The sequence below is a fragment of the Ovis canadensis genome, chromosome 10, assembly GCF_042477335.2.
Source record: "Ovis canadensis isolate MfBH-ARS-UI-01 breed Bighorn chromosome 10, ARS-UI_OviCan_v2, whole genome shotgun sequence".
Lineage (NCBI taxonomy): Eukaryota > Metazoa > Chordata > Mammalia > Artiodactyla > Bovidae > Ovis > Ovis canadensis.
Genome location: NC_091254.1, coordinates 95,423,556 through 95,447,320, shown reverse-complemented (window position 1 = coordinate 95,447,320; position 23,765 = coordinate 95,423,556). Strand labels below are relative to the sequence as shown.

Genomic DNA, 23,765 nt, shown 5'->3' with positions numbered 1-23,765 from the left:
CTGTTTGAACAACCAGGGAAGCTAGTACTGCTTAGAAGAGCTGCCCAATTCTCCTAAAACCAGAAACAGCGTCTTCTGATTTTGCCCTACCTAAACCTAGGCATCTCTTAATTTATGTTCATATGGGATGAAGAACCTAATTTTGATGCATAAGTTAGAGGAATGAGAAATCTGTTCTGCGAAGCTCAATGTTTACCAAAAGTTGCAGTTGTCTTTTCTTTCTTTCTTTTTTTTTTTTTTACAAAAGTTTATTCTTAAATGTACAATAGGTTCCAAGACAACACTTCATTCTAGCTATAGGTGGCAACAGATATTATGGCGGGGAATCCAGGTGTTTAAACAGGAATGGAACTAAGGGTCATCATTGCCTCAGGCACAAGGAACAGCTTACTTTTTGCCAGATTTCTTAACTCCACCGGTGGCCAGGGGGCCTTTCCCCACGGCCTTTGCTTTTAGCTCCTTGAGTTTCTTCTGCTCCTCCTTCTGCTTCTGTTTGAATGTCTTATCTTCCTTGTCCGTCTCCTTGGCTTGCTTCTTGGACTGCTTCAGGGGCTTCTTCTTGCCACCTTCGCAGCCCGACATGGCGCCTGCCGCCCCTTCCCCAGACCCTGCCACCCCAGTTGTCTTTTCTATTGTGTCCTTATCACTGCTAAGGTCGCCTTTCTCTTACTTTTGAGCAGCGGTTGCTCTTTCTCTTATCTTTGTTAAAAAATAAGTAGAGTGAAAGAAAGGGCTTCCCGGGTAGCTCAGCTGATAAAGAATCTGCCTGCAATGCAGGAGACCATGGTTCAATTCCTAGGTCGGGAAACTCCCCTGGAGAAGCGATAGGCTACCCATTCCAGGTATCTTGGTCATCCCTGGTGGCTCAGACAATGAAGAATCCACCTGCAATGTGGAGACCTGGGTTTGATCCCTGGGTTGGGAAGATCCCCTGGAGGAGGGCATGGCAACCCACTCCAGTGTTCTTGCCTGGAGAATCCCCATGGACAGAGGAGCCTGGCGGGCTACAGGCCATGGGATCACAAAAAGTCAGACATGACCGAGCGACTAAGCACAGCATTGCACAGAGTGAAAGAATGCAAGAACTCAAAGGAAGGCAGGCTGACTGAGTGTCTTGTTACTTGGGCCTATTTAAAGGTGTTATGCTAAATTTCCCTTGAAATGCTTTTCCTGATTGAACTCTAATTTCAGTTAGTGTTTGTTACCTAAAACTCCACAGTGCTTTAATACTGACTTTGCTCCTTTGTTTTATTTCTACATGAACGTATTTAATACAGGGAATAACATTAGCAAAACTTTCAGATCGATCTAGCTTTACCTGCATGCAATAGAGCATGTTTCTAAGCAATGCATTAGAGCAAATAAAAATTTATTTTTAGTAGCTTAAAAATTCTTAATTATAATCTAAGTGTTGCTTTCATGGGAAATGTTGAGGTTTAATTTAAGGTTATTTTTTTTGGTTTATAGGTTTAAAATCTTGCCTTTGTTTGGTATGCGGCTTTGAATGGATTTAAATAAAACTCTAGTTCGTAACTTAATTATATTTTTATATTTATTGTAAATCTCCAAGCAGGGAAAAAATAAAAAATAAGTTTGAGTTAGTTTATCCCATATTTTGGTTCTATGATCAGCATTTAATTAAAAAATAATAATTCTTTTCTAAGTAGTAAACATTTATTTGGCAAGATCAGGATCTGGGATTAATTGTCTGTTAGAGTCAGACTTATTCTTAGATTTTAATCAAATATGCTATTCCTTAAAAAAATAAAATCAATGCATGCTATTTTATAGCTTGCCTGCTGGCATCTCCAAAGAGCCTGGGATGAGCCCTAAGAGCAGGAGTTTCATGGTGACCTTGATGGGGTGGGGCAGGGGCGGGCAGAGAGCAGTGGGTTAACACTGATACTCTTACATGGCAAGCAGAGAGAAAATGACCATGGTTTCTGTATGAAGCTTCTGTAAGTCATCTGAGCCCCAAATCATAGATTCTAGGCTGCACAGAACCATTGAGAGTTTAGCAATAGATAAGCCTTGACTCACTATTGATATAAAATGATTTTTTTGCTTGCCTTAAAAGAAATTTCCTACTGAAATAGAAACCTATTTCAAAGAATGGAAAGACATGGTAAACCTGGAGACCCTAGTCCTGACCATCCCTCTCGCTTTCTAATAGGTAACAATAATAACTATGGGATAGAATAATTTGATATAAATACAAACGTTTGTTATGAGCTTGTGTAGTAACACATATCGTCAATGACTGGTGTATCACATGCGCTGTTGCTTAGTGGCTGATCACATCTGACTCTTTTACAACCCCATGGACTGTAACCCACCAGGCTCCTCTGTCCATCGGGTTTCCCAGGCAGGAATACTGGAGTAGGTTGCCATTTCCTTCTCCAGGGATCTTCCTGACTCAGGGACTGAACCTGCATCTCCTGCATTGGCAGGCGGGTTCTTTACCACTGAGCCACCAGGGAAGCCAGTTGTGTTGTGCCAGCTGCTTAGTGGTGGCCGACTTTTGGGGACCCCACAGACCATATAGCCGGCCAGCTCCTCTGTCCCTGGAATTCTTCAGGCAAGAATACTGGAGTGGGTAGCCATTCCGTTCTCCAGGGGATCTTCCTGACCCAGGGATCTAACTCAGATCTCAGGCTTTGAAGACAAATTCTTTACCACTGAGCCGCCTGAAAGTCCTGTATTATGATATAAAAAGATAAAAATCTCTTCCTAGATAAACTAATCGGGCAAAACAAATTTCTAACTGTTTCACTCTCCCTTTAAATGAAGTCAGACTTTGAAAGGGCAAATGTTATTTAAGCTCTAAGTTCACATCATTAACACAATTGAGGGCAAACTCTGGAATGCAGCTGGGTCCAGTGGAAAGTAGTGTAACCCTGCTCTTGAATGTCAGTCTTCCTTGATGGCTCAGGCAGTAAAGAATCTGCCACTAAGAATGCAAGAGACCCAGGTTCCATCCCTGGGTCGGGAAGATCCCCTGAAAAAGGTAATGGCTACCCACTCCAGTATTCTTGGCTGGAAAATCCCGAGGACAGAGGAGCGTGGCGGGCTACAGTTCATGGGGTCGTAAAGAGTCAGACATGACTGAGCGAATTTCACTTCTCTTAAATGGGCAGAGCAGTGAGAACAGGTTATTCCAATCAAATCATCTCATTGGACTTGGCAGATTCTTAGACCTTCGAATAAGTTGCTGTAGTTTATTAAACCAAATGAATTGCCACGGGATGTTAGCCTTGGAGATTGTGGGCAGATAGCATGTCTCAAGGTGTGAACTTTTCTCTTTCCTGCAGACGTGTCCTGTCAGAATCATGATACCATCCGTCATGGGGGAGCAGGCAAATGATTTTCCTCTCCATCGGATGGAGTTTCTGGAAAGCTGTGTCAGTGGAAGCATACAGCTAGAAACTTCTGTTTTTCCCCCACCTTCTCCCTGCCGTGCTAAATTCCTGGATAGACATTAACTCTGCACTTGGTGCCAGGGCTGTTGAAAACAAATTCATCAGCAGAGTTAGCTGATGAAATTCTGTGTGGGTGGGTTTTTTTTTTTTTTCTCTTTTAAGAAGTATCTTGAATTCTGAGACAAATGTACAATTCCCCGCCACCCCCCACCCCTCCAACCCAGATCAATTCTTGGCCTCAATTTGTAATTTCCCTCCAGCTCATGTATTACTTTGTTCAATGGTGGACTTTCCGTGGGGTCTTGCATGGTAACTTCAGGGCTTTAGGACGAATTAGCACAGTATCCAGCTTGTAAGGGTCTTTATAATCTTTAATGGGCCGGACTGGTGAATAGTCATAAGACTTAGTCAAACAACTGGCAGGAAACATTAGAACTTCTCAGGGAGCTTAATGACTTTACGGATTTTTTCTTTAGATGGTCCTGCCGCTGGGACTCGGGCCTTAACCAAAACCAAGTGAAAACTTCGAGCCAGTGTCAGAGTCGGTGCCTTTATAACGTGGCTGGGAAAATTCCTAACAGTCCTGAGTCTCTGCTGCTTCTGATGGTTTATGTATTGGGTCATTCATTCGGGTAATCAACACACCTAAGTACGCCCAGAGAAAAAACACCCAAGATGGTCCTCTAGTATCCGTTAGCTGGAAAGGAGTGACGGATGTGTGAACGCGTGGCTAGGACACAGCATGATGAGACAAAGCCCTGGGGCGGTTCCAGCGGGGATGGCCAGCTTGCCTTCGAGAGAGAAGGGTGCCTTCACAGGGCAAAAGGTTTCTGAAGGATCAACAGGAGCTGCCTATGTTCACTGGGCAGGAGAATGCATTTCAAATAGAATTCTTTGAAAATGGATAAAAGCAGGAAATGTTCTGACGGGCTCGCACACGTTGAATGGTTTGATGTGGCTGGAGTGTGGACCGTAGGGGTCAGGGAGCACGTGACGTGGACGGTGGGAGTCGAACCCAGAGAAAGATGGAATTCGGATCATCACAGGCTGGGGTCAGCTGTTTGGAGCATCATGATGGGTATTAAAGTAGACTGTGGCATGCTAAGATTTATGGTTTTGAAAAATCACTCGAGCAGCAAAGTGGAGAGTGAAGGAGAGGGGCTCAGGCCAAAGAGACAGGAAGGTAAGTCGAGGGACAAATGAAACGATCCAGGGAAGAGAAGCTACGGGGTAGCTGGCACCATAAAGATTCCTGGTCTGGTGGCAGATCCTTCCAGCTGGTGACGTGGAAACTGGAATCATGACTCACAGGAGAGAGCAAGGCTTTGAAGGTGGAGGGGACACGGTTTTGCCCAAAGGGAGGTTGAAAAGCCATGTTGAATTATTAACACATTTGGTATGGTCAGTCTTGGCTAAGTCATGTTATGTTTAAAGTTTCTGATGGAGGAGATCTTAGAAACAAGCGTGCTGATCTAGAAGGCATGAAAAAGAAGTGAAAGTGTTACTTGCTCAATTGTGTCTGGCTCTTTGCAGCCCCATGGACTGTAACCCACCAGGCTCCTCTGTCCTGGGGATTTCCCAGGCAAGAATACTGGAGTGGGTAGTCAATCCCTTCTTCAAGGGATCTTCGTGATCCAGGGGTTGAACTGGGGTCTCCTGCATTACAGGCAGATTCTTTACTGTCTGAATAACCAGGGAAGCATGAACGATAATGAACATTAGAGGAATATGGCATTGGTAAAATTAATTAGGATGGTGGATTTGAAACAACTTTGTAAACTGTAAAGCAGTGTACAAATATTAGACGTTGCTGTTATTTTCCATATGTTAATAGAAGTGTTGGAAAGATCCCCTGAAGAAAGAAATGACAACCCACTCCACGATTCTTGTCTGGGGAATCCCATGGACAGAGGAGCCTGGCAGGCTACAGTCCATGGGGTTGCAAAAGATCTGGACACGACTTAGCAACTCAACAGCAACAGCAATACAGAAAGAGAGACATTAGGATAATGTTTGTGAGCAATTTCAGAAGCCTCGAAGTCTAGGGTTGGAGGCGCTTCTGGTTCCCCTGGGAATGGAAATGGAGCCAGTAGACATGAATCAGATCCTCACTGAACAAACCATCTTTCCATCCCCTTCAAGCTAGTTACTCGCTTGTGTACGCTGGAACAAGTTCTCTCGATTTTGCACACTTGGGATATCTCCTCTAGCTCCCATCATGCCCAGAGCTCTAAACCAGCAGATCCCAAGACAGGGACGTTAGAAAAGGAAGAGTTTTCTGAGGTCAGAATTTCTCCTATAAAGTTTGAAAGGAGATCTATTTGCCTTCCAGAGCATCTCAGGTTTAAAAATCCAACTGCCTCGATTTCAATGTTGTTTTAGATCGAGCATGATCTTACAGAGGCCACCTGTGCAGGGCCAGTGAGTGTGAAAGAGCCTCTTAATCTCAGAGCATGAACAGAGCGAATGGTGCCTTTGTCTGTCTCTCTCTGATTTTTCCCCTCTGGACGCTAGCCCTACAGTGGGACACTTAGAAGTGGAACTCCTAAATCGTGCCATATTCGTAGAAATTTCTATAGCGAGGGAAAGAGGTGTTTGGTGTAGATTTAGTGTCAGCAATAACACAAATCTTTCCTAGAGCACCCGTGAAGAACTGCTTGATGATATAAAGAATTTATGACCTGGGAGATAATTTATTTCAAATAAAATTAGAAAACACAAGCACTGCTTTGGGATTTTGGAAAACTTTGCCGTTCAATTTCCAGAGTTGAAACACTTGAAATAGAGAAAGTGTCACTTCACAAAAAACAGTGGCTTAATCTGTACCCTTGAATTAGAGCCAGGGGAAAGAATTCAAAACACAGAGAAATCATTCTCGGGAGATAAGCAATATTCTTGCTTCTCGAATATTCACATACGCATCTGGATATATTAGGCAGCTTGTTTATCTCTGGGTGTCACTGTCTTCTAGCACGTAAAAGTGAACTGTAATAATGATAGATGTTCACTGAGGGATTACCACCCTGTGCTGGGAGAGGGGTCTCCCCACTTTGATTTTCCTTAGTTCTCGACATAATTTTATCATGTGCTGTGATTTCTTTTCTACAGATGAGAAACAGGAAGGTTATGTAATTTGCTCAAGATTATACTGTGGGTCTGTGTAAGACCTGGGTTCAGAACTAGCAGTCTATATGGTTTTGATATCTGAGCTCTTTCCAAAAATACTATAACCCATCTCCAGAAGCTGTCACCAGAAGGAAGCTTTTCTGAGTGACATACTTGTGGGACGAATATTTACAAACTAAGACATTCTAATAGAATTGATTGAGTTATTAGTCATTTGGAAATCATAGCATAAGAGGAAAAGTTGAAATTACTGGAGTTAAATAAGCCAGTGAAAGGGCCACTTGAGAACAAAATAACTTTCTTCAAATACCTGGAGAGCTGTCACACATAAGCCTGGACATACTCTTGTCTGTGGCATCAAAAATGGGTAATGGATGAAAGCTGAAAAAGGTGACCTGACCCCTAGGAGGTCAGCGCTCTCTGAAAGAGCTGGCTTGGCAGCGCGATGGGCAAGGGATTGATCCGTGTGAGTAACAGAGATGTTTGCTTCTCAAGGATAATGAAGAGAAGATTACAGTATTAGGCAGAAGTTTGGGCTGGCTGGTCTCTGACATATTTCAATTCTGAGGTTACATAAATGTCAATTCACGACACTTTGCTATGAATAAGTTGACCAGTCCTTCTCTTAGTGATGGGGGAAGGCTAGACACTGAAAATACTGAGTGCCTGAAAATGCAAAGTCTTGAAGGCACTTTGCCCGTTTAACAATTTCACTCATGATTGGCTTATATTTGCATTTTTTTTTTTTATCACAGAAGAACATGAAAATTCCAGTAATTGATTTTCTCCGAAATTCTGTTTCTGAATTTGAAGAAAAGTATGTTTCAGTTTTGGTAAGAGTCTAATATATTTTTAATAGATACGGAAGTTCTTCTGACTCCATGTTTAATGGGTCACAAAGAACCTGGCAGAAGGTTTTCTAGGATGTAATGGGTGTAATTGAGTGGTGATAGGTTTTCAGAAAGTACTCAAGACACAGGTAATTCATTGCAGAAGAGAATAATTTTCTCCGTGAACTCTGAATCAGAAATGTTGGTATATTAATTACAATGCATTCTCTAACATAAATCCAATTATACCAACATCGCTGATTCATATGCTGGTGAAGAATCTGCCTGCAATGCGGGAAACCTGGGTTCGATCTCTGGGTTGGGAAGAGCCACTGGAGAAGGGAACGGCTCCCCACTCCAATATTCCGGCCTAGAGAATTCCAGGGACTTTATAGTCCATGGGATCGTGAAGAGCTGGACACGACTGAGCGACTTTCACTTTCACTATGTTCACAACGTTTTAAAAAGGCTAAAAGAATGATGCCCTGGAAAACACTTAGAGAGTCTTGGCAAGAAGTCAGGTTTAATTAGACTGTGGGGGCTGCATAATTTGGAGGCAGGATTTTATTAAACTAAGAAAACTAGCCAGGGCCCTTCTCTGGGACACTTGTGGATAGTGGGGACACATTAATGCTTGTGACATTTATCATGTATTTGTTCATTTCATGAACACTTTGAACTCCTATGACTTGGTTCATCGACTCAAGGGACATACACGTGTGGTCACATCTTTTTCTCCTTTTACTCTGTTGAACTTCCAGTGTCTTTCCTCTGATGAGGTGTCCAGATCAATAGGTGATCAATAGGTCATTCTTGTTTTGAGACACCAGCAACTACCATCTTTTTTTTTTTTTTTTTCTGAGACAGCGTCCTTTTGGGAATTGGCCTGTATTCCTAAGAGCACTCCCATCCATCACGGCACCAGCCCTGGGGTTCCCCTTGGTGGGACTCCAAAGATAGGACTTGAATTCTGCTCTTCCCTGTCTCCTATGTGGACTTGGATATGTTGCTCTTCATCTGCTGGCACTTCATTACGTGTACAAGAATCCACCGAGTCCATGTGCCATGTCAGAGGGAGAAATCCACACGCCACCCATTTGTTCACCCTTTGCTTAGATGCTCTGCCGTCTAATTCCTTCCTGTCCCTCCAAGCTTTGCCCATCTCGGACGAGGGCAGAGGCACACCCCGCAAACCACTAAATTGAATTCTGTTTCAGGGACACAGGGCAAGAGCCGTCAAGAAACGTTTCCAGGGAGCTGGAATGGTGTGAGTCCTAGACACATTCCCAGCAAGGAGCCACCCCTGTGTGCTCAAGTGTGCATTATCTTAGTGTGTGTCTGTACTCCGCAGAGCCCGAGGCAGACTCTCGGAGAACACCGCTCCCGCCCTCTGTGCTCTGGCCATCTCTGCTGTGCCCAGGAAAGAAGATTCTAGTCTTGCACTGCTCTTCTGCTCAGTTGCTTCACTTGTGCCCGACTCTTTGAGACCCTGTGGACTGCAGCCCACCAGGCTCCTGCGTCCAGGGATTTCCCAGGCAAGAATCCTGGAGTGGGTTGCCATTTCCTCCTCCAGGGCATCTTCCCCACCCAGAAATGGAACCCGAGTCTCCTGCATTGCAGATGCATTCTTTACCACTGAGCCACCCAGAAGCCCTCTATTCTTCCAGAAAGAAAGAAAGAAAAGAAAGTGAAGTCACTCAGTCGTGTCCGACTCTTTGAGACCCCATGGACTACTGCAGCCCGCCAGGCTCCTCTGTCCATGGGATTCTCCAGGCAAGAATACTGGAGTGGGTTGCCATTTCCTTCTCCAGGGGATCTTCCTGACCCAAGGATCGAACCCGGGTCTCCCACACTGCAGGCAGATGCTTTACCATCTGAGCCACCAGGGAAGCCACTTCTTATAGAAGAAACAATATTTGACAGAAACACAGGGAATGAGTCTTGAACATCTGTTATGCTGTTAATTTATGAGGAGTTTTTAAAAGACTCAGGGTTGGTTTTTTTCACCAAAAACATAAAAGCTAATTCGTAATGTTTTCAGCAGAAATGGCTACAGATCAGATGGTCTCATATACTGTTCTGGATTGTCTCCTATTTAAATGATCTTCTTACTGACAGTCACCGCCCTTCAGAGGTTGCTTTAACTCTGAAAAATAGCAGTGAACTACTCCACGGATGTGTCCAATAGCATTTAGAGAATTTAAAAAGTCAGCTTGCTAAGCTTGTTAGACTCCAACGTAAGCCAGTGTACGTCCTGAGGGAATATCTTTATTTAGAGGACAATGGCTAATGTGAAATTATCACAGGTCTCAATTTGTGTTGGCTTTCTGTGTATCATTTGCAGTTTACAGGTTCTTATCCACATGTGGCATGTGCAACAGAAATCACTTCTAACTCATTTTAGACTGAATAATTGTCTTCTGCAAATGACTTCAGACAATGACCTTTTTAAAGGATGATCTTCACTGTGTAGAATATACCATCCAGTTGTTGAGTGTATCTGAACATCCATTGGAAACAGAAAGCAAAGGTATCCGTGGTCCATTTAGCAGTCACTAGACAGATTTAAAAAATAAAGATGCAGTTATCAAAATGCTTAAAAATTCCAGAACATCATTTTATAAAACCATCTATATTAAAAATCCTCAAAAACAAAGTACTTAATGTTCTTTTTGGAGTGAGAAAAAGCCTCAGAACTTTGTTAAGTGATCAATACTATTCAATTTTATTCCTCCTCATTTTTCTTTACTTATTGAACATCTTGGAGCTTAAAAGAGATACTTGTGATTTGAATAGTGGGAGAAAGAAGGCTGAGTTAAAGATGATTAGAGCAATAAATAAAGAAAAAACCTCTTCATTTTGAAATAAGAAAGCAAATTCTACTATTTTTCTTGAGCCCTTCAAGGATGAAATGGTTTGACTGTCTCAGCAGGCATCCATAATTCATGAAAGGGATTCTGATTGATTTTCGTGATCAGAAATTGATCTAATTTTATTGTTCACGTATGTTATAATTTAGGATTTTTCTAAGATAAATCATGCTCATGTTTAATTCTTTCTGTTTGAGATGACTACTTCACACAGATTTTTTTTTTTGTTTTTTGGTATCACTTTCTTTTTCAAGGAGTGTACTGTATAATCATTGAACTCCTCTATAATTACACGGCAAAGACTATGTAAATACGTAATTATGTTCATGCAGATTACTTGATAATTATACTTCCAGTTACCAAGTAATGAACGGAATAGTCATCATGCAACTTGCAGCGCTTAGACTTTCAGCTTGGTCTTTGTTTTTAAAAAAGGAGAGAACTAGATAATTACTCCATGGTTACACGGCACTTACATTGTCAACAGTCATGTATTTACGTTGCTATTACATGGTTATTTTTTACCTTGTAAAATAAAGTGGGGCTGCCTTTTGAAAGAGGTCCTTTCCTCCTCTCTTTTCAATAGGAATTCCACGTCTCAAGCTGGTGAATAGCAGAGCTGAGCTGCTCTTTTGTAAATACTTTAATACCCGGAGTGGCACACAAGCAGAACTGGAAAGGTCTCTGAACTTATCTTTGCCAAGACAGAAGGCAAAAGAGAGAGGGGGAGAAAACCCACAAAACTCTACGTCAAGTGTGTCAGTGAAACATGAAACACGTAGTTATCAACCCTACGTCCAGGGGACTCATTGCCTAACAACAGTGGTTTTCTGTTTGTTGGCTGAGCTCATCTGCAGCACCGTTCATCCGTGCTTCCTCCTCCCTGGAAAGTGCTTCCTCCGTTACTCCCAGAACCAGCTCTCTTTCATCTCCTTGATTGCATCTTTCCTTCCCAAACCCCTTGTGCACAACCTCTGCTTCTGGCTCTAACCCTGTGAACACACCGTTAGGTTAGTGTTGCTTACACTTTATTGGAGGAAGTCTTCACTCAGTATCCTGAATAAAAATTCATCAGAAGGACTTCCCTAGTGGCCCAGGGGTTAAGACTCTGCCTTCCAATGCAGGGGGCATGGGCTCAATCCCCGGTTGGGGAACTAAGATCCTGCATGGCCAGGGGCAATGAAGCCTGTGCCCCACAGTTAGAGAGAAGCCTACGTGTGGCCACTAAGCCCTAACTCAGCCAAAAGGAAAAGAAATGATTTTTAAAAATCCATCAGAGCCTCTGTGATTGATGGCTTTCCATTCTATCTCCAGACTTATCACCAGAGCGTAAGCATAACTAGTTTATGAATATATTTATAATAAATTGGGCTTCCTTGGTGGCTCAGATGGTAAAACATCTGCCTGCAGTGTGGGAGACCTGGGTTCGATCCCTGGGCTAGGAAGATCCCCTGGAGGAGGAAATGGCAACCCACTCCAGTGGAATTTTCTTGCCTGGAAAATTCCATGGACGGAGGAGCCTGGTGGGCTTAAGATTAATGGAAAGATAAATATGTATAAGTAGATAGAAAAATAGAAGTTTCACACAGCAGTGGCACAGTGGTAATTAATCTGGCTCACCAGTCAGGAGATTTGGGTTCCATCGGTGAGTCGGGAAGATACCCTGGAGAAGGGAATGGCAACCCACTCCAGTATTCTTGCCTAGAGAATCTCATGGACAGAGGAGGCTGGTGGGCTACAGTCCATGGGGTCGCAAAGAGTGACACAACTGAATGACTGAACACACACACACACACACACACACACGCACAGTAGATATACATACTGGGGAATGCATTCTCAAATCCTTATCTTTTGCTATTTTATTGGGCTAGCTATAGCTGAATCCAATGACAATCATTTGCAATAGTTTTAGTAGAGTTATTTTAAAAAGTTTGTTCTTTCTTTCTTTTTTCCGTGGCATACTGTGTCTTTGACTTTGGGAGCTTAAAGAGAAAGAGAGAAAGAAAGAGAACTCGCTCAGTCGTGTCTGACTCTTTGCGACTCCATGGACTGTAGCTGACCAAGCTCCTCCATCCATGGGATTTTCCAGACAAGAATACTGGAGTGGGTTGCCATTTCCTTCTCCAGGGGATCGTCCCAATCCAGGGATCGTTGGGAGCTTAGCGACGTTTCACATAAAAATATAAGGCACTGGACTCATACATTCAGGCCATTGATCTGGCATTTGCTTAATACTCATTATATTCAATGCACTGTGATCAGCACGGAGGAGATTCAAAGATAAATATGCAATTTTTCCTATCTTTGATAACAGAAATTCCGTTTGGGGAAGGAAGAGCACCCATTTTTAAGTGGGCTTTAATATAAAGCAGAAGAAACTAAGAACTAAGTACAAAGTAACAGAACATGAATACTGCTTTCCCTATGATTTCAAGTAATTTATATCTCACTAACTACCTTTATGTTTCCCGAGCAAATTGGCCCATGACTGCCCAAATAAATTAACCTCTCATTTTGCATGACCCATATGTTGGAAGTTTAGAATTAATTTTGCTAATTCCCAAAATTACAAAAATACTGTGTGCTGTGTTTCTGTGCTTGCAAGCATTAAGTGAAAATAGCCTTCTTTTTTGGTTCTTCAGGGAATGTGATCTTCTTAAAAAAAAACACAACCAAACTCTCTACAGTTTGAAAGATGATTTTATAATGTAATAAAGATGCATTTATAATGTATGAATCTTGCTAGAATCTTTTCACTTAGTGCTCAAACTCAAATCCATTAATGGCATCTATAGGTGTCAAATGATTTTTATTATCTCATATTTTAAAATAATCAAATTAAAAATAAATTAAAGCTGAGAATTTGTGTGTGGATTAAAAGATAGAAGAAAACAGACCGCAGTAGACATGAGAAACTCTATGTAAAGACTGCATTTAATTAATTAATTAATAACTAACCACCTGAAAAGGACAACTAGATCTCTAGATTGCTTGCTACAGCAATATAAATTAATAAAGTCCTAAATATTGAATGTTGAAAGAAATACAAAATAGCTGAAAAAAATGTGAAGGCACTAATATTAGAGTGGAGAAATACTATTAACTATGACCATAGCAGAAAGATGAATATGTTTGATTACACGAATATTAAAAATTTATTCATAGCACAACATGAATTAATTTTCTCAATATATAGAAGTCTTATAATTCCATACAAAATTAACAATACGAAGGGTCAAATAAGTTAATTCACACAGAAAAAAAAAAAAACACACCAAAAAAAAAAAAACTATCAAAGCTGCAAAAAAGATGCTTCAAAGCCAGCCACAACTGAAAATATATAGACTAAATTATCTGGATTGGATAACACACTTGGAGAACTCAGTCATTTCTGAACACTGGGTTGGCATGTACTGTGATTAGAATCTTCTTGCAGCATGTCAGTCTCTGACGGTGTCATCTCATTTCCAAGGAGAAGAAGCATCTAGTTCCCTCCAAAGCTTCAGCCCAGAAAAGGTTTTGGTGTTCTTCTGCCGTGTTTAATTGGCTAAAGCAGTGACAGGACCAGCCCTGATTCAAGGGAATGGAGAAACAGACTCCACTTGTTTATGAGAGCAGTGTGTGTGTGTGTGTGTGAGAGAGAGAGAGAGAGAGAGAGAGAGAGAGAGAGAGATTAGTCGCTCAGTCATGTCTGACTCTTTGCGACCCCATGGACTGTAGCCCGCCAGGCTCCTCTGTCCATGGGACTCTCCAGGCAAGAGTACTGGTGTCGGATGCCATGCTCTCCTCCAGGGTAATCTTTCCAACCCACTGGTCAAACCCAGATCTCCTGCATTGCAGTATGATTCTTTACTGTCTGAGCTATCTTTAAGCCATGAACATTTGCACCCTGGCAGGCTGCAGTCCACAAGGTTACAAAGAGTCAGAAATGACTTAGCAGCTGAACAACAACAATTTTTAATCCTCTTTCCCTCCCTACATGTGTGTATTTCTATTTATGTTAGTTCTCTTTAGCATCTTTAGCAACGAGTACTTTTGGGCCAAGAGTCCAAGGGAATATTTGGGATTAAAAGGATGCTTGGTTTACACTTTATTCTCTTTTACATTCTTTGAACTTTTTTTTTGGCAGTCTGCATGGTTAATTTTTTTAAAGATAATTTATCTCTGGTGATGTGGAAAGCTCTTCAAGTGGTATTATAAAGTGTAAAAAAGGCAAAATGTGGAACAAGGTATCAATATATAGAAGTTTTGTGTTTAACAAGGTATGGATGCTGACACCTCACTTGGATGTGTGTGTGTGTAACTGTATGACCTGCTGTGAACACACACACTTCCAAGCAAAAGCGCTAAGCAAAATTTGTGTGGGAAAAATGGGTAGAAGAAAGAGCGGCGTGTTCTCAGTTGAAAGCATCACCAGTAGGTAGGCAGCGGGTTAGGTTCTGACCACGTGGAAGATCTTGGGAGCTTCATGGAAACTTCAGCTGTGCTTCAAAGACCAATGTGCCTTTATCTTCCTATGCTGAGCTGCTACGTGCTCACCTCGGGGGCTGATAAGAGCTCAGGACCCGGGCTGAACTCAAGAGCCCAACTCCTGTGGAAGGCAGGGACCCAACCCGCGGAGGCACTAGGGCATTTTTTTCTACAAGAAACATTAAGCCTCTTATCTCACTCACCGGGAATTTAAACTTCTGTCTTACAGTTAATTCTACGGTCTGTTTCTGGTTTACGAAGCAAATCCAGGTCTAGCCCAGACTCCTGAGAAATCCAGGTTGTAGAAGCCAGTGATGAGCAAGGCATTCTCATCTCTGTGGATCTACGCCTAGAGCTGCGCGATGGGCCATGAGGTCAATCTGATTGGCTGAACCATCCCGTGGCCCCCCTTTCCCTCCGTCACTGGTGGTCCCAGAGGCCCAGGCCGTATCTTGGAGAGGGACTTTGCTTTAGATCAAAGATGGAAGATGGTTATGGAATGTCACGCTTACAGGGAGTCATAAAGCTCTGCTGCTTTTGCACGACTCACGGAAATCCTGAGTGTTTAGGTTCAGCCTGAAAAACAAAACAAAACAAAAACTCAAAACTTGGCAGCTTGTCTCTGCATCTTCTGCTCTTGAATGACTCAACATTTCTCTGGCGACATAGAGATTTCAAAATACAGTCCCCACTCTCAGCACCATTTCTCTCTACTCTTGTTCTTATCTCTTCCTCTGCTGCTGTGAGTCTTCCTGTGACAGCTAAGAATTTACTGTTCACTTGGAACCTTCAAATTCTGGGAAATGAGAGGACCATCTTCTTTGAAGAGCTCAGGGTGAAAGATCTTGAGATTATTAGAGCTTCTCCTCACAGATGGCATAAGATAAACTATGGAATTGATGGCTCCATGAAATTCTTTCCTTTGTCCTTTCAAATGCTTTGGATTGTTGAACTCTCCAGTAAATACTGATGAATGAGATGTGACTATTCTAAGATGCTACAGAACCTTAGCAAAGGTGGAATATTCTAGAACGTTAATCCCCGAGTTCTTAGCCAGGGATCTACCATGGGCCACGAGTTTGTAAGTCTTTTGCAAAAATGTGTCAAGTGTGTATTGGTGGTTACATGTAACTTTTTGAAAAGGAGATTGATAATTTCTGCTAACTTTTTTCCAGGAAAACTGCCCCGCTTAGGTAGTACTTTTAAGGTAGAAAGTGCTGTGTTGTACGAAATCATTATTTCCCTTTTTGTGCAATTCAGCTGGTATAGAGTGTGATTTCTTGTTGTGGGAACTATTTAGTGTTATTACTTAACAGACCAATCTTATCTGATGGCACTCAGACATGAGAAAATTCATGCTTCAATCTAGGAGCAACTTGAATGTGAACAAAGAATGGTGTTTAGCTGGGCACGTTACTTAGGATGGTTGCTGTCTTCGTTTTTCCACATTTTCTCAAACTTTAAAAACCCATTGTTTCAGAAATTTCTTTCTTCCAGTTTAAAAACAGAGTTTTTTTTTTCCACTGGTGGTTGAACTAGGTGACAGTATTTTTTTTTAATTGAAGTATAATTGAGTTACTTTGTTGTGTTAGTTTCTGATAGACAGCAAAGTGATTGTTACATATGTGCGTGTGTATATGTATGAAAGTGAAAGTGAAAGTGAAGCCGCTCAGTTGTGTCTGACTCTTTGTGACCCCGTGGACTATAACTTACTAGGCTCCTCCGTCCATGGGCTTCTCCAGGCAAGAATACTGGAGTGGGTTGCCATTTCCTTCTCCAGTGTATATGTATATATGTATATATGTATATATGTATATATGTATATATGTATATATGTATATATGTATATATGTATATATGTATATATGTATATATGTATATATGTATATATGTATATATGTATATATGTATATATGTATATATGTATATATGTATATATGTATATATGTATATATGTATATATATATCATCCTTTTCAGATTCTTTTTCATTATAGGTGATTACAAGATAATGAATATAATTCCCTGTGCTGCTCTGTAGGACTTTGTTCTTTATCTGTTTTTTCAATAAGAGCGTGTATCTGCTAATCCAAAACTCTGAATTTATCCCTTCCCACCTCCTTCCCCTTTGGTAACCATAGGTTTGTTTTCTACGTCTGTGAGTCTGTTTCTCTTTTGTGAATAAGTTCATTTGTATGTTTTTTTAGTTTCTACTTATACACTAGGGGCTTCCCTGGTGGCTCAGGTGGTAAAGAGTCTGCCTGCAATGCAGGAGGCCTGGGTTCAATCCCTGGATCAGGAAGATCCCCTGGAGAAGGAAATGGCAACCCACTTCAGCATTCTTGCCTGGGAAATCCCACGGACAGAGGAGCCTGGTGGGCTACAGTCCATACGGTCACAAAGAGTCGGACATGACTGAGCGACTAACACTTTGACTTGAACACTTTGTAATGACACCACTGGGCTGAGTGTCCCTGGTGAGGCTCTGATGCAGCCCTGATGCACTTTATGTAAAAGCAGGGAAAGTGCTTTTAAAACTTTTCAGGGAAGTGTGGTATTCCATGGTTTGATTTACAGTTTTGGTTCCATTTGTCTTGAGAAGCCATGACATTTGGCTGGAAACAAAATGACCTGTATTTAATGCCAATAAAGGATTATTCAAGTACCATGCCCGCACTAAACACAAGAATGTACCATTCCAGCAAGAAGCGCCCTTTCCGAGCTGACTCACAGAATGACTTTGTCAGCATCATGATGAGCCCATTTAGTTTCTGCACATTTCCTGTGCTCCTCTGATGTCCCTGGAGAGAACTCTGCCCTCGCTGAGTGAATTCATGTTGGAGGTTTGTTTCATGATAGTATCTTGAGATGGATAGGGCAGGTAGCAGGGCTCTCATCTTATGGATGAGTAAATGATCAGCCGAGATTGCATGGATACTAACTGCCTGGCAATCAGGTCAGATCCCATATGTTCTCAATTTACGGACAATAGCTGGAATCAATATTGCCGGGAGAAATATCAATAACCTCAGATACACAGGTGACACCACCCTTATGGCAGAAAACGAAGAAGAACTAAAGAGCCTCTTGATGAAAGTGAAAGAGGAAAGTGAAATAGTTGGCTTAAAATTCAACATTCTGGTCCCATCACTTCATGGCAAATAGATGGGGAGACAATGGAAACAGTGACAGACTTTATTTTCTTGGGCTCCAAAGTCACTGCAGATGGTGACTGCAGCCGTGAAATTAAAAGACCCTTGGTCCTTGGAAGAAAAGCTATGACCCACCTAGACAGCATATTAAAAAGCAGAGATATCACTTTGCCAAAGAAGGTCAGTCTAGTCAAAGCTATGGTTTTTCCAGTAGTCATATATAGATGTGAGAGTTGGACTATAAAGAAAGCTGAGTGCCAAAGAATTGATGCTTTTGAACTGTGGTGTTGGAGAAGACTCTTGAGAGTCCCTGAGACTGCAAAGAGATCCAATCAATCCATCCTAAGGGAGATCAGTCCTGAATATTCATCGGAAGGACTGATGCTGAAGCTGAAACTCCAATACTTTGGCCGCCTGATGTGAAGAGGTGACTCATTTGAAAAGACCCTGATGCTGGCAAAGATTGAGGGCAAGAGAAAAGGCAGAGGATGAGATGGTTGGATGGCATCACTGACTCAATGGACATGAATTTGGGTAAGCTCTGGGAGTTAGTGGTGGACAGGGAGGCCTGGCGTGCTGCAGTCCACGGGTCACAAAGAGTCGGACAAGACTGACTGAACAGAACTGAACTGAACTGAACTGAACTGATAGCCAATGCTGGTTCTCTAGGAAATGACTGCAGACTGCAGGCTTCCTCAAGACAAAGACAGGGTCTGTTTTGTCCTCTGAATTTCCATGACTTAGCACTGAGATCACCCAGCACTTATAAAAGTTCACTGACTGACTATGCTCAGATGATCATTCTCTTAATTCTATAAAATTAAACATCTGGGGGAGGGAAGAAGCTTCTTGATCAGATAAGTACTCATCCTTAAATATACAGTTAACTTCTCTAAAAGGTGCTGGCTCCTGGATAAATGGCAGTTTTTCATTGTATCCGATATTTTATCATCAAGTCACGCAGCTGAAAGAGTTCTTTTATGCTCCAAAGACAAGGAAATGAAAGACTATCTCGTCTGTCAATGAAACGTACGAAATCGAGCATGCGGTTCAGGGAACATTTGCCACTTCAAAACGTTTCTAAAAAAAATAAATCAACAATTATATTTAAAGATGGGAAACAGCTTAACTTTAAGAAAAGAAAAATAAGCATCTGGTAGAAATTTCAATTCATTCTCTCTTTCTTGATGGATCTGTGTTCTCGCCCTCCTTCGAGGACACCTGACGGCTCTAGCCATGCCATTTGATCTTACAGACTAGGGGGTATATCGTCTACACTGCCTGGTGTGTTGGAATTGAGGTTTGCATGTGACTTGGATAAGCAAAGCCTATTGCCCTGGTGCTGAATGCATGGGACATTACGTGTTTACTTTGTGTGATGATGTTTATGTTTGCATATCTGTAAGTTAGTATATATGTGAGAAGTATTAAATAGGAAGGCAGAGAGATAGCAGAAAGGAAGGGGTTTCTCCCCAAGTGTACAGCTTTTGAACTTGGGCAGTGTTAGCGACTGAACAACAAGTGTTGCCTCGATGCCTGCCATGATGGCAGGGGATGTCTAGAAGCATTTTGTTCTCCCCAGCTCTTTGCTTCACTGCATTACATGCTGGATGATTAGGAAATGAATACATTACAATGAAGTTAAGATACACCTGCTAGAAGGGTCGTCACCCCTCAAGACAAATATAGTCAGTCCCGTACATTCAAACCATCAACCTGCAGACTTTCAAAGGTGCAGATGTCAGGCGTGAGTGGCGTGGCAGCTCGCCCCCCGCCTCGCATTGCTGTCCACCCTTCAGCTCCACCGCCTTCCGCCTCTTGTCTGTCCCCCAGCCACTGACTTTTCCTGCCTGCTCACTCAATGCCAGCCCCTGTGTGCCAGCTGTCATGCCATGCTACTGTACTTTTCAAGGTATTGCACTGTAAGAGTAAAAATGTTTTCTTTGTTTTTTTATATATGAGGTGTGTGAAAAGGATTATAGGCCTATTACTGTACAGCACGGGGTAGCGGACCGTGTCAGTTGCCTACCTAGGCTAACCTGGTTGGACTTACAAACAGATCGGACTGACAAACGTGCTCCCGGAATGGAACTTGTTGGTGTGTAGGGGACTTCCTGTAAAATAAACTTGATTGACTTGCAATGTCCTCTGAAAACACAGCAACACATTAGATGAGAAATCAAATCCACTATGTGTCAGGGAGGAACTCTGTGTTGGGGGGATTTGGGGTTGATGTCAAGAAACACTGCGCTTCCCTGGGAAGGGAACCTCTCTCGGTGGTTAAGAATCCACCTGCTAGTGCAGGAGACGTGGGATCGATCCCTGAGTCAGGAAGATCTTCTGGAGAAGAAATGGCAGCCTGCTCGAGTATTCTTGCCTGGGAAATCACATGGACAGAGGAGCCTGTGGGGTGCAATCCGTGGGGTCACAAAAGAGTTGGACATGACATAGCAGCTAAATGACGACAGCGTAGTTGGTTTATAACGTATTAGTTTCAGGTGAACAGCAAGGTGATTGATTCAGTTATATATTTAAGTGTGTGTGGGCTCAGTTGCTCAGTCATGTCTGACTCTTTTTGAGTCAGCTACCAGGCTCCTATGTCCATGGAATTTTCCAGGCAAGAAAATTGGAGTGAGTTGCCAATTCCTACTCCAGGGGACCTTGCCAACTCAGGGATAGAACCCGAGTCTCCTGCATTGGCAGGCTGATTCTCTACCACTAGTGCCACACAAATACATACGCACTTTTTTTTCCATACTCTTTCCCATTATGGCTTGTTTCAAGATTTGAATATAGTTCTCTGTGCTGCACGGTAGAACCTTGTTTGTATATTTTATGTACAGTCATTTGTAACTGCTAATCCTAAACTCTTAGTTGATCCCTAATTTTTAAAATTCAAAATGATTTTAAATGGCAAAGTTATAATAGGCAATATTCTATTTTGAAAAACAACCTTGCGGTCTTTTCCTGAGAAAAGCCGAAAAACAGTTGGGAAAAGAGTCGGTGAGAAGCTGAGTCAGTCGCATATTCGGAGCATCTTCCCAGGGTACATGAAAGACCCAAGTGCTTCTCGGAAGTCTACCCCCGTCCACCCTCCAGAGGCCTCTTCTAAAGGGAGATTATGGAACCATCAGTGACTCTTCATCGGCTTTTTATCTTACGAAAGCAGAGACTCAGAAGTCAGGTGGAAAAGTATTATACAAATTTGTTAATCTCTCCTTCATGGCCTTGTACAGATTGTAGGAGTGAACCCTCATGGAAAGGAACCAAGCTTCTTGCTAAGGGATCTGAAGAGTGTCTTTGTCATAACAAAATTAAGCCAACATATAATTGTCATTTGCTTTATTCTTATGGAAATTGAACAGCAGCATTTGTACAACTGATCTAAAATCCAGACACATCAAAGACATGAATTTATGTATCTATGTGCTTTTAATCTAATTATAAGGAGCTACATATGTTGTTACTCAAAACTTGCTTTTGCTTAACATTTTTTTTAAATAAAAGGAATTTTTAAAAATTATTATTATTATTCCATGCCCCTGACCCTGGCTTTGAAAACTCTCTTTCTTTTTTCCCTCAAATGACCGGAGCTGCAATCAGCAGCCTCTCCAGGGCCCTTGAACTGAGCACTCATTCTTTAAAAATCATCAACACAGGATCGGTTGCCAAGTGGAGAAGCCAATTCTTCACTCCATGCTCTAGGAAGTATTTTCTTTGTAACACTCTTGGCATGGAGGTTAAGGGCCTGGAAATTGATATTGAAATGACAGTGAGAGAATTGCCATTGGATATGGTTTTTTCCAGCATTTAAAGCAAACCCACTCAGAAATTACGGCCATAACAGTCAAACAGAAGCATGTGAAAAATTGTAACTATGACTACCTGGGTATCTCTTCTAGGAGATCAGTAGAAAACTTAGCATATTTGTTTGAATATCACAAAGTACACATAGATTTGCTATCACATCAGTAATTTTACTCAAGCAGAAAACTCAGAAATTGGGACAAAATTAATTGTAAATGATCTGTAAAAGAAAACATGTATTTATCAGACTTATATGGATAGCTAGATATTTGGTTCCTCTTTCTTATGATAATGATAAAATAAATAAGAATCCTTATCTGATGAAAGATAGTCACAAAGTAGGTGTGTTTTTAAAAGCAGCTAGACAGATTTTGATTTCAACATGAAGTTGCTGGGATTCTTTCATGCATGTGCTAACATGTATGGTTTACGCATAATATAGGGAAGGTGTATGTTTCTGATATTGTGTCTTAGTCTTTGGAAAAAAATTCAGAAATAACAAAACGTTGCTGCGTGTGTATAATTCTGTGAAAGATGAGCAGATACTTGGTTTGCCCTTATTAGACGTAAAGGTTTTCTAAGAAGCCTGAATTAGTATTTTCTCTAAAGCCAATTTCAACTGAGAAGGGAAGGCCCGTAAAGTTGAGCTGTGTTACTGGAATTACAGATGTTCGTGTTTTAGGTTATGTGTATATGGATATTGCAAAGGGCTTGTTGCTCTGACACCTGGTTGTTGTGTGTGTGTGTGTGTGCACTTGCGCATAAGTGTGTGGGTGAAGAAAAGATGTCTCCTTCTGGGACCCTATACCAAAACAACTTTAATAATAGCATATAGAAGTAAATTTTGCATACCTAAGGCTTATCTGAAATAATCTGTAATTAATCCCCCGAACTGGATCACGTTGTATGCAGACATTTGATGGCTTTAGCAAAATATTTCTCACATCTTAAATCAATTCTAAAAAAGACAAGTCTTTATATCCAGCTGTCTCCTGACAGTTCTTATGTGCCAACTGAAAATATCTGAAATAGAGCGCTTCATTCTCCCTCCAATCTGCCCCTCCCCTAATCTTCCTCATCTCAGCAAATGACACCAAAATTCATGGGGTTGTTTCCATGCGCGTTTTAATTGAAAGCTTTCATCTGTGTCTGGAGAGGAGGGGTCTGCTGCATGGTCACTGGAGGTTTGCCACATGTGGCCCCAAGTTGCAACGTGGAATTCCTTTCTAAAGATCCTTAAGCGGCTCTTTCTGTGAAGACAGAAGGCCTGCTGGGAAGGTTTTCATGAGTGGTGCTAGATTATAAAGACCTCGCTCAGTCACATGTACATTAATATTCACTGAGCGCCCGGCACTCCGGTAAACACTGAGGATACATCTCCGAACCGACGCATCCTAGCTCTGCAGAGAGGCTTCCCAGATGGCTCAGTGCTAAGGAATCCGCCTGCTAATGCAGGAGGCGCGGGTTCCTGACAATGCAGGAAGATCCCCTGAAGGAAGAAATGGCAGCCCATCCCAGTCTCTTTGCCTGGGAAATCCCAGGGACAGAGAAGCCTGATGGGCTACAGTCCATGGGGATGCAAAGAGTTGGACGCGGACTTAGTGAGAGCAGCCAAGTTCATCCCAGAGTGCTGGAGGGATCTCTTCACCTCATTATCTGACAGATGAGGAACTTGGGGGTGGAAGGGGTCAAGGCAGGAGGACCTGACTCCCTTGACTACCAGTCAATCAATTATCCTGCCTTGCTAAATATAAACTCTTCCCCCCAGCCCAATGTTCTCATTAGTTTTATTAACCTTTTCAAAGAGTAACTATTTTTGTCATCTCTATTTTATTCTCAATTTCATCAATTTCTTCCTTTGCCTTTGTTCTTTATTTCTTTTTTTGATTTCTTTTTAAATTGGAGGATAATCGCTTTATAATGTTGTGTTGGTTTCTGCTCTCCAACAATGGGAGTCAGCTGTGTGTGCTTGTCACTTAGTCGTGTCAGACTCTTTGTGACTCCGTGGACTGTAGCCCCCCAGGCTCTTCTCTGTGCAGGATTTCTCAGGCAAGAATCCTAGAGTGGGTTGCCATGCTCTCCTCCAGGG

At 42.0% G+C, this 23,765-nt stretch overlaps 1 protein-coding gene across 1 annotated transcript; it reads right to left on the bottom strand.

Annotated features, from left to right (window-relative positions):
* Positions 1–237: 237 nt before the first annotated feature.
* On the bottom strand, positions 238–612 carry LOC138446815 (translation machinery-associated protein 7-like). Its single transcript, XM_069602144.2, has one exon. The coding sequence runs from the start codon at positions 580–582 to the stop codon at positions 388–390; it is 195 nt and encodes a 64-aa protein (XP_069458245.1). The 5' UTR covers positions 583–612; the 3' UTR covers positions 238–387.
* Between the last annotated feature and the right edge of the window lie 23,153 nt (positions 613–23,765).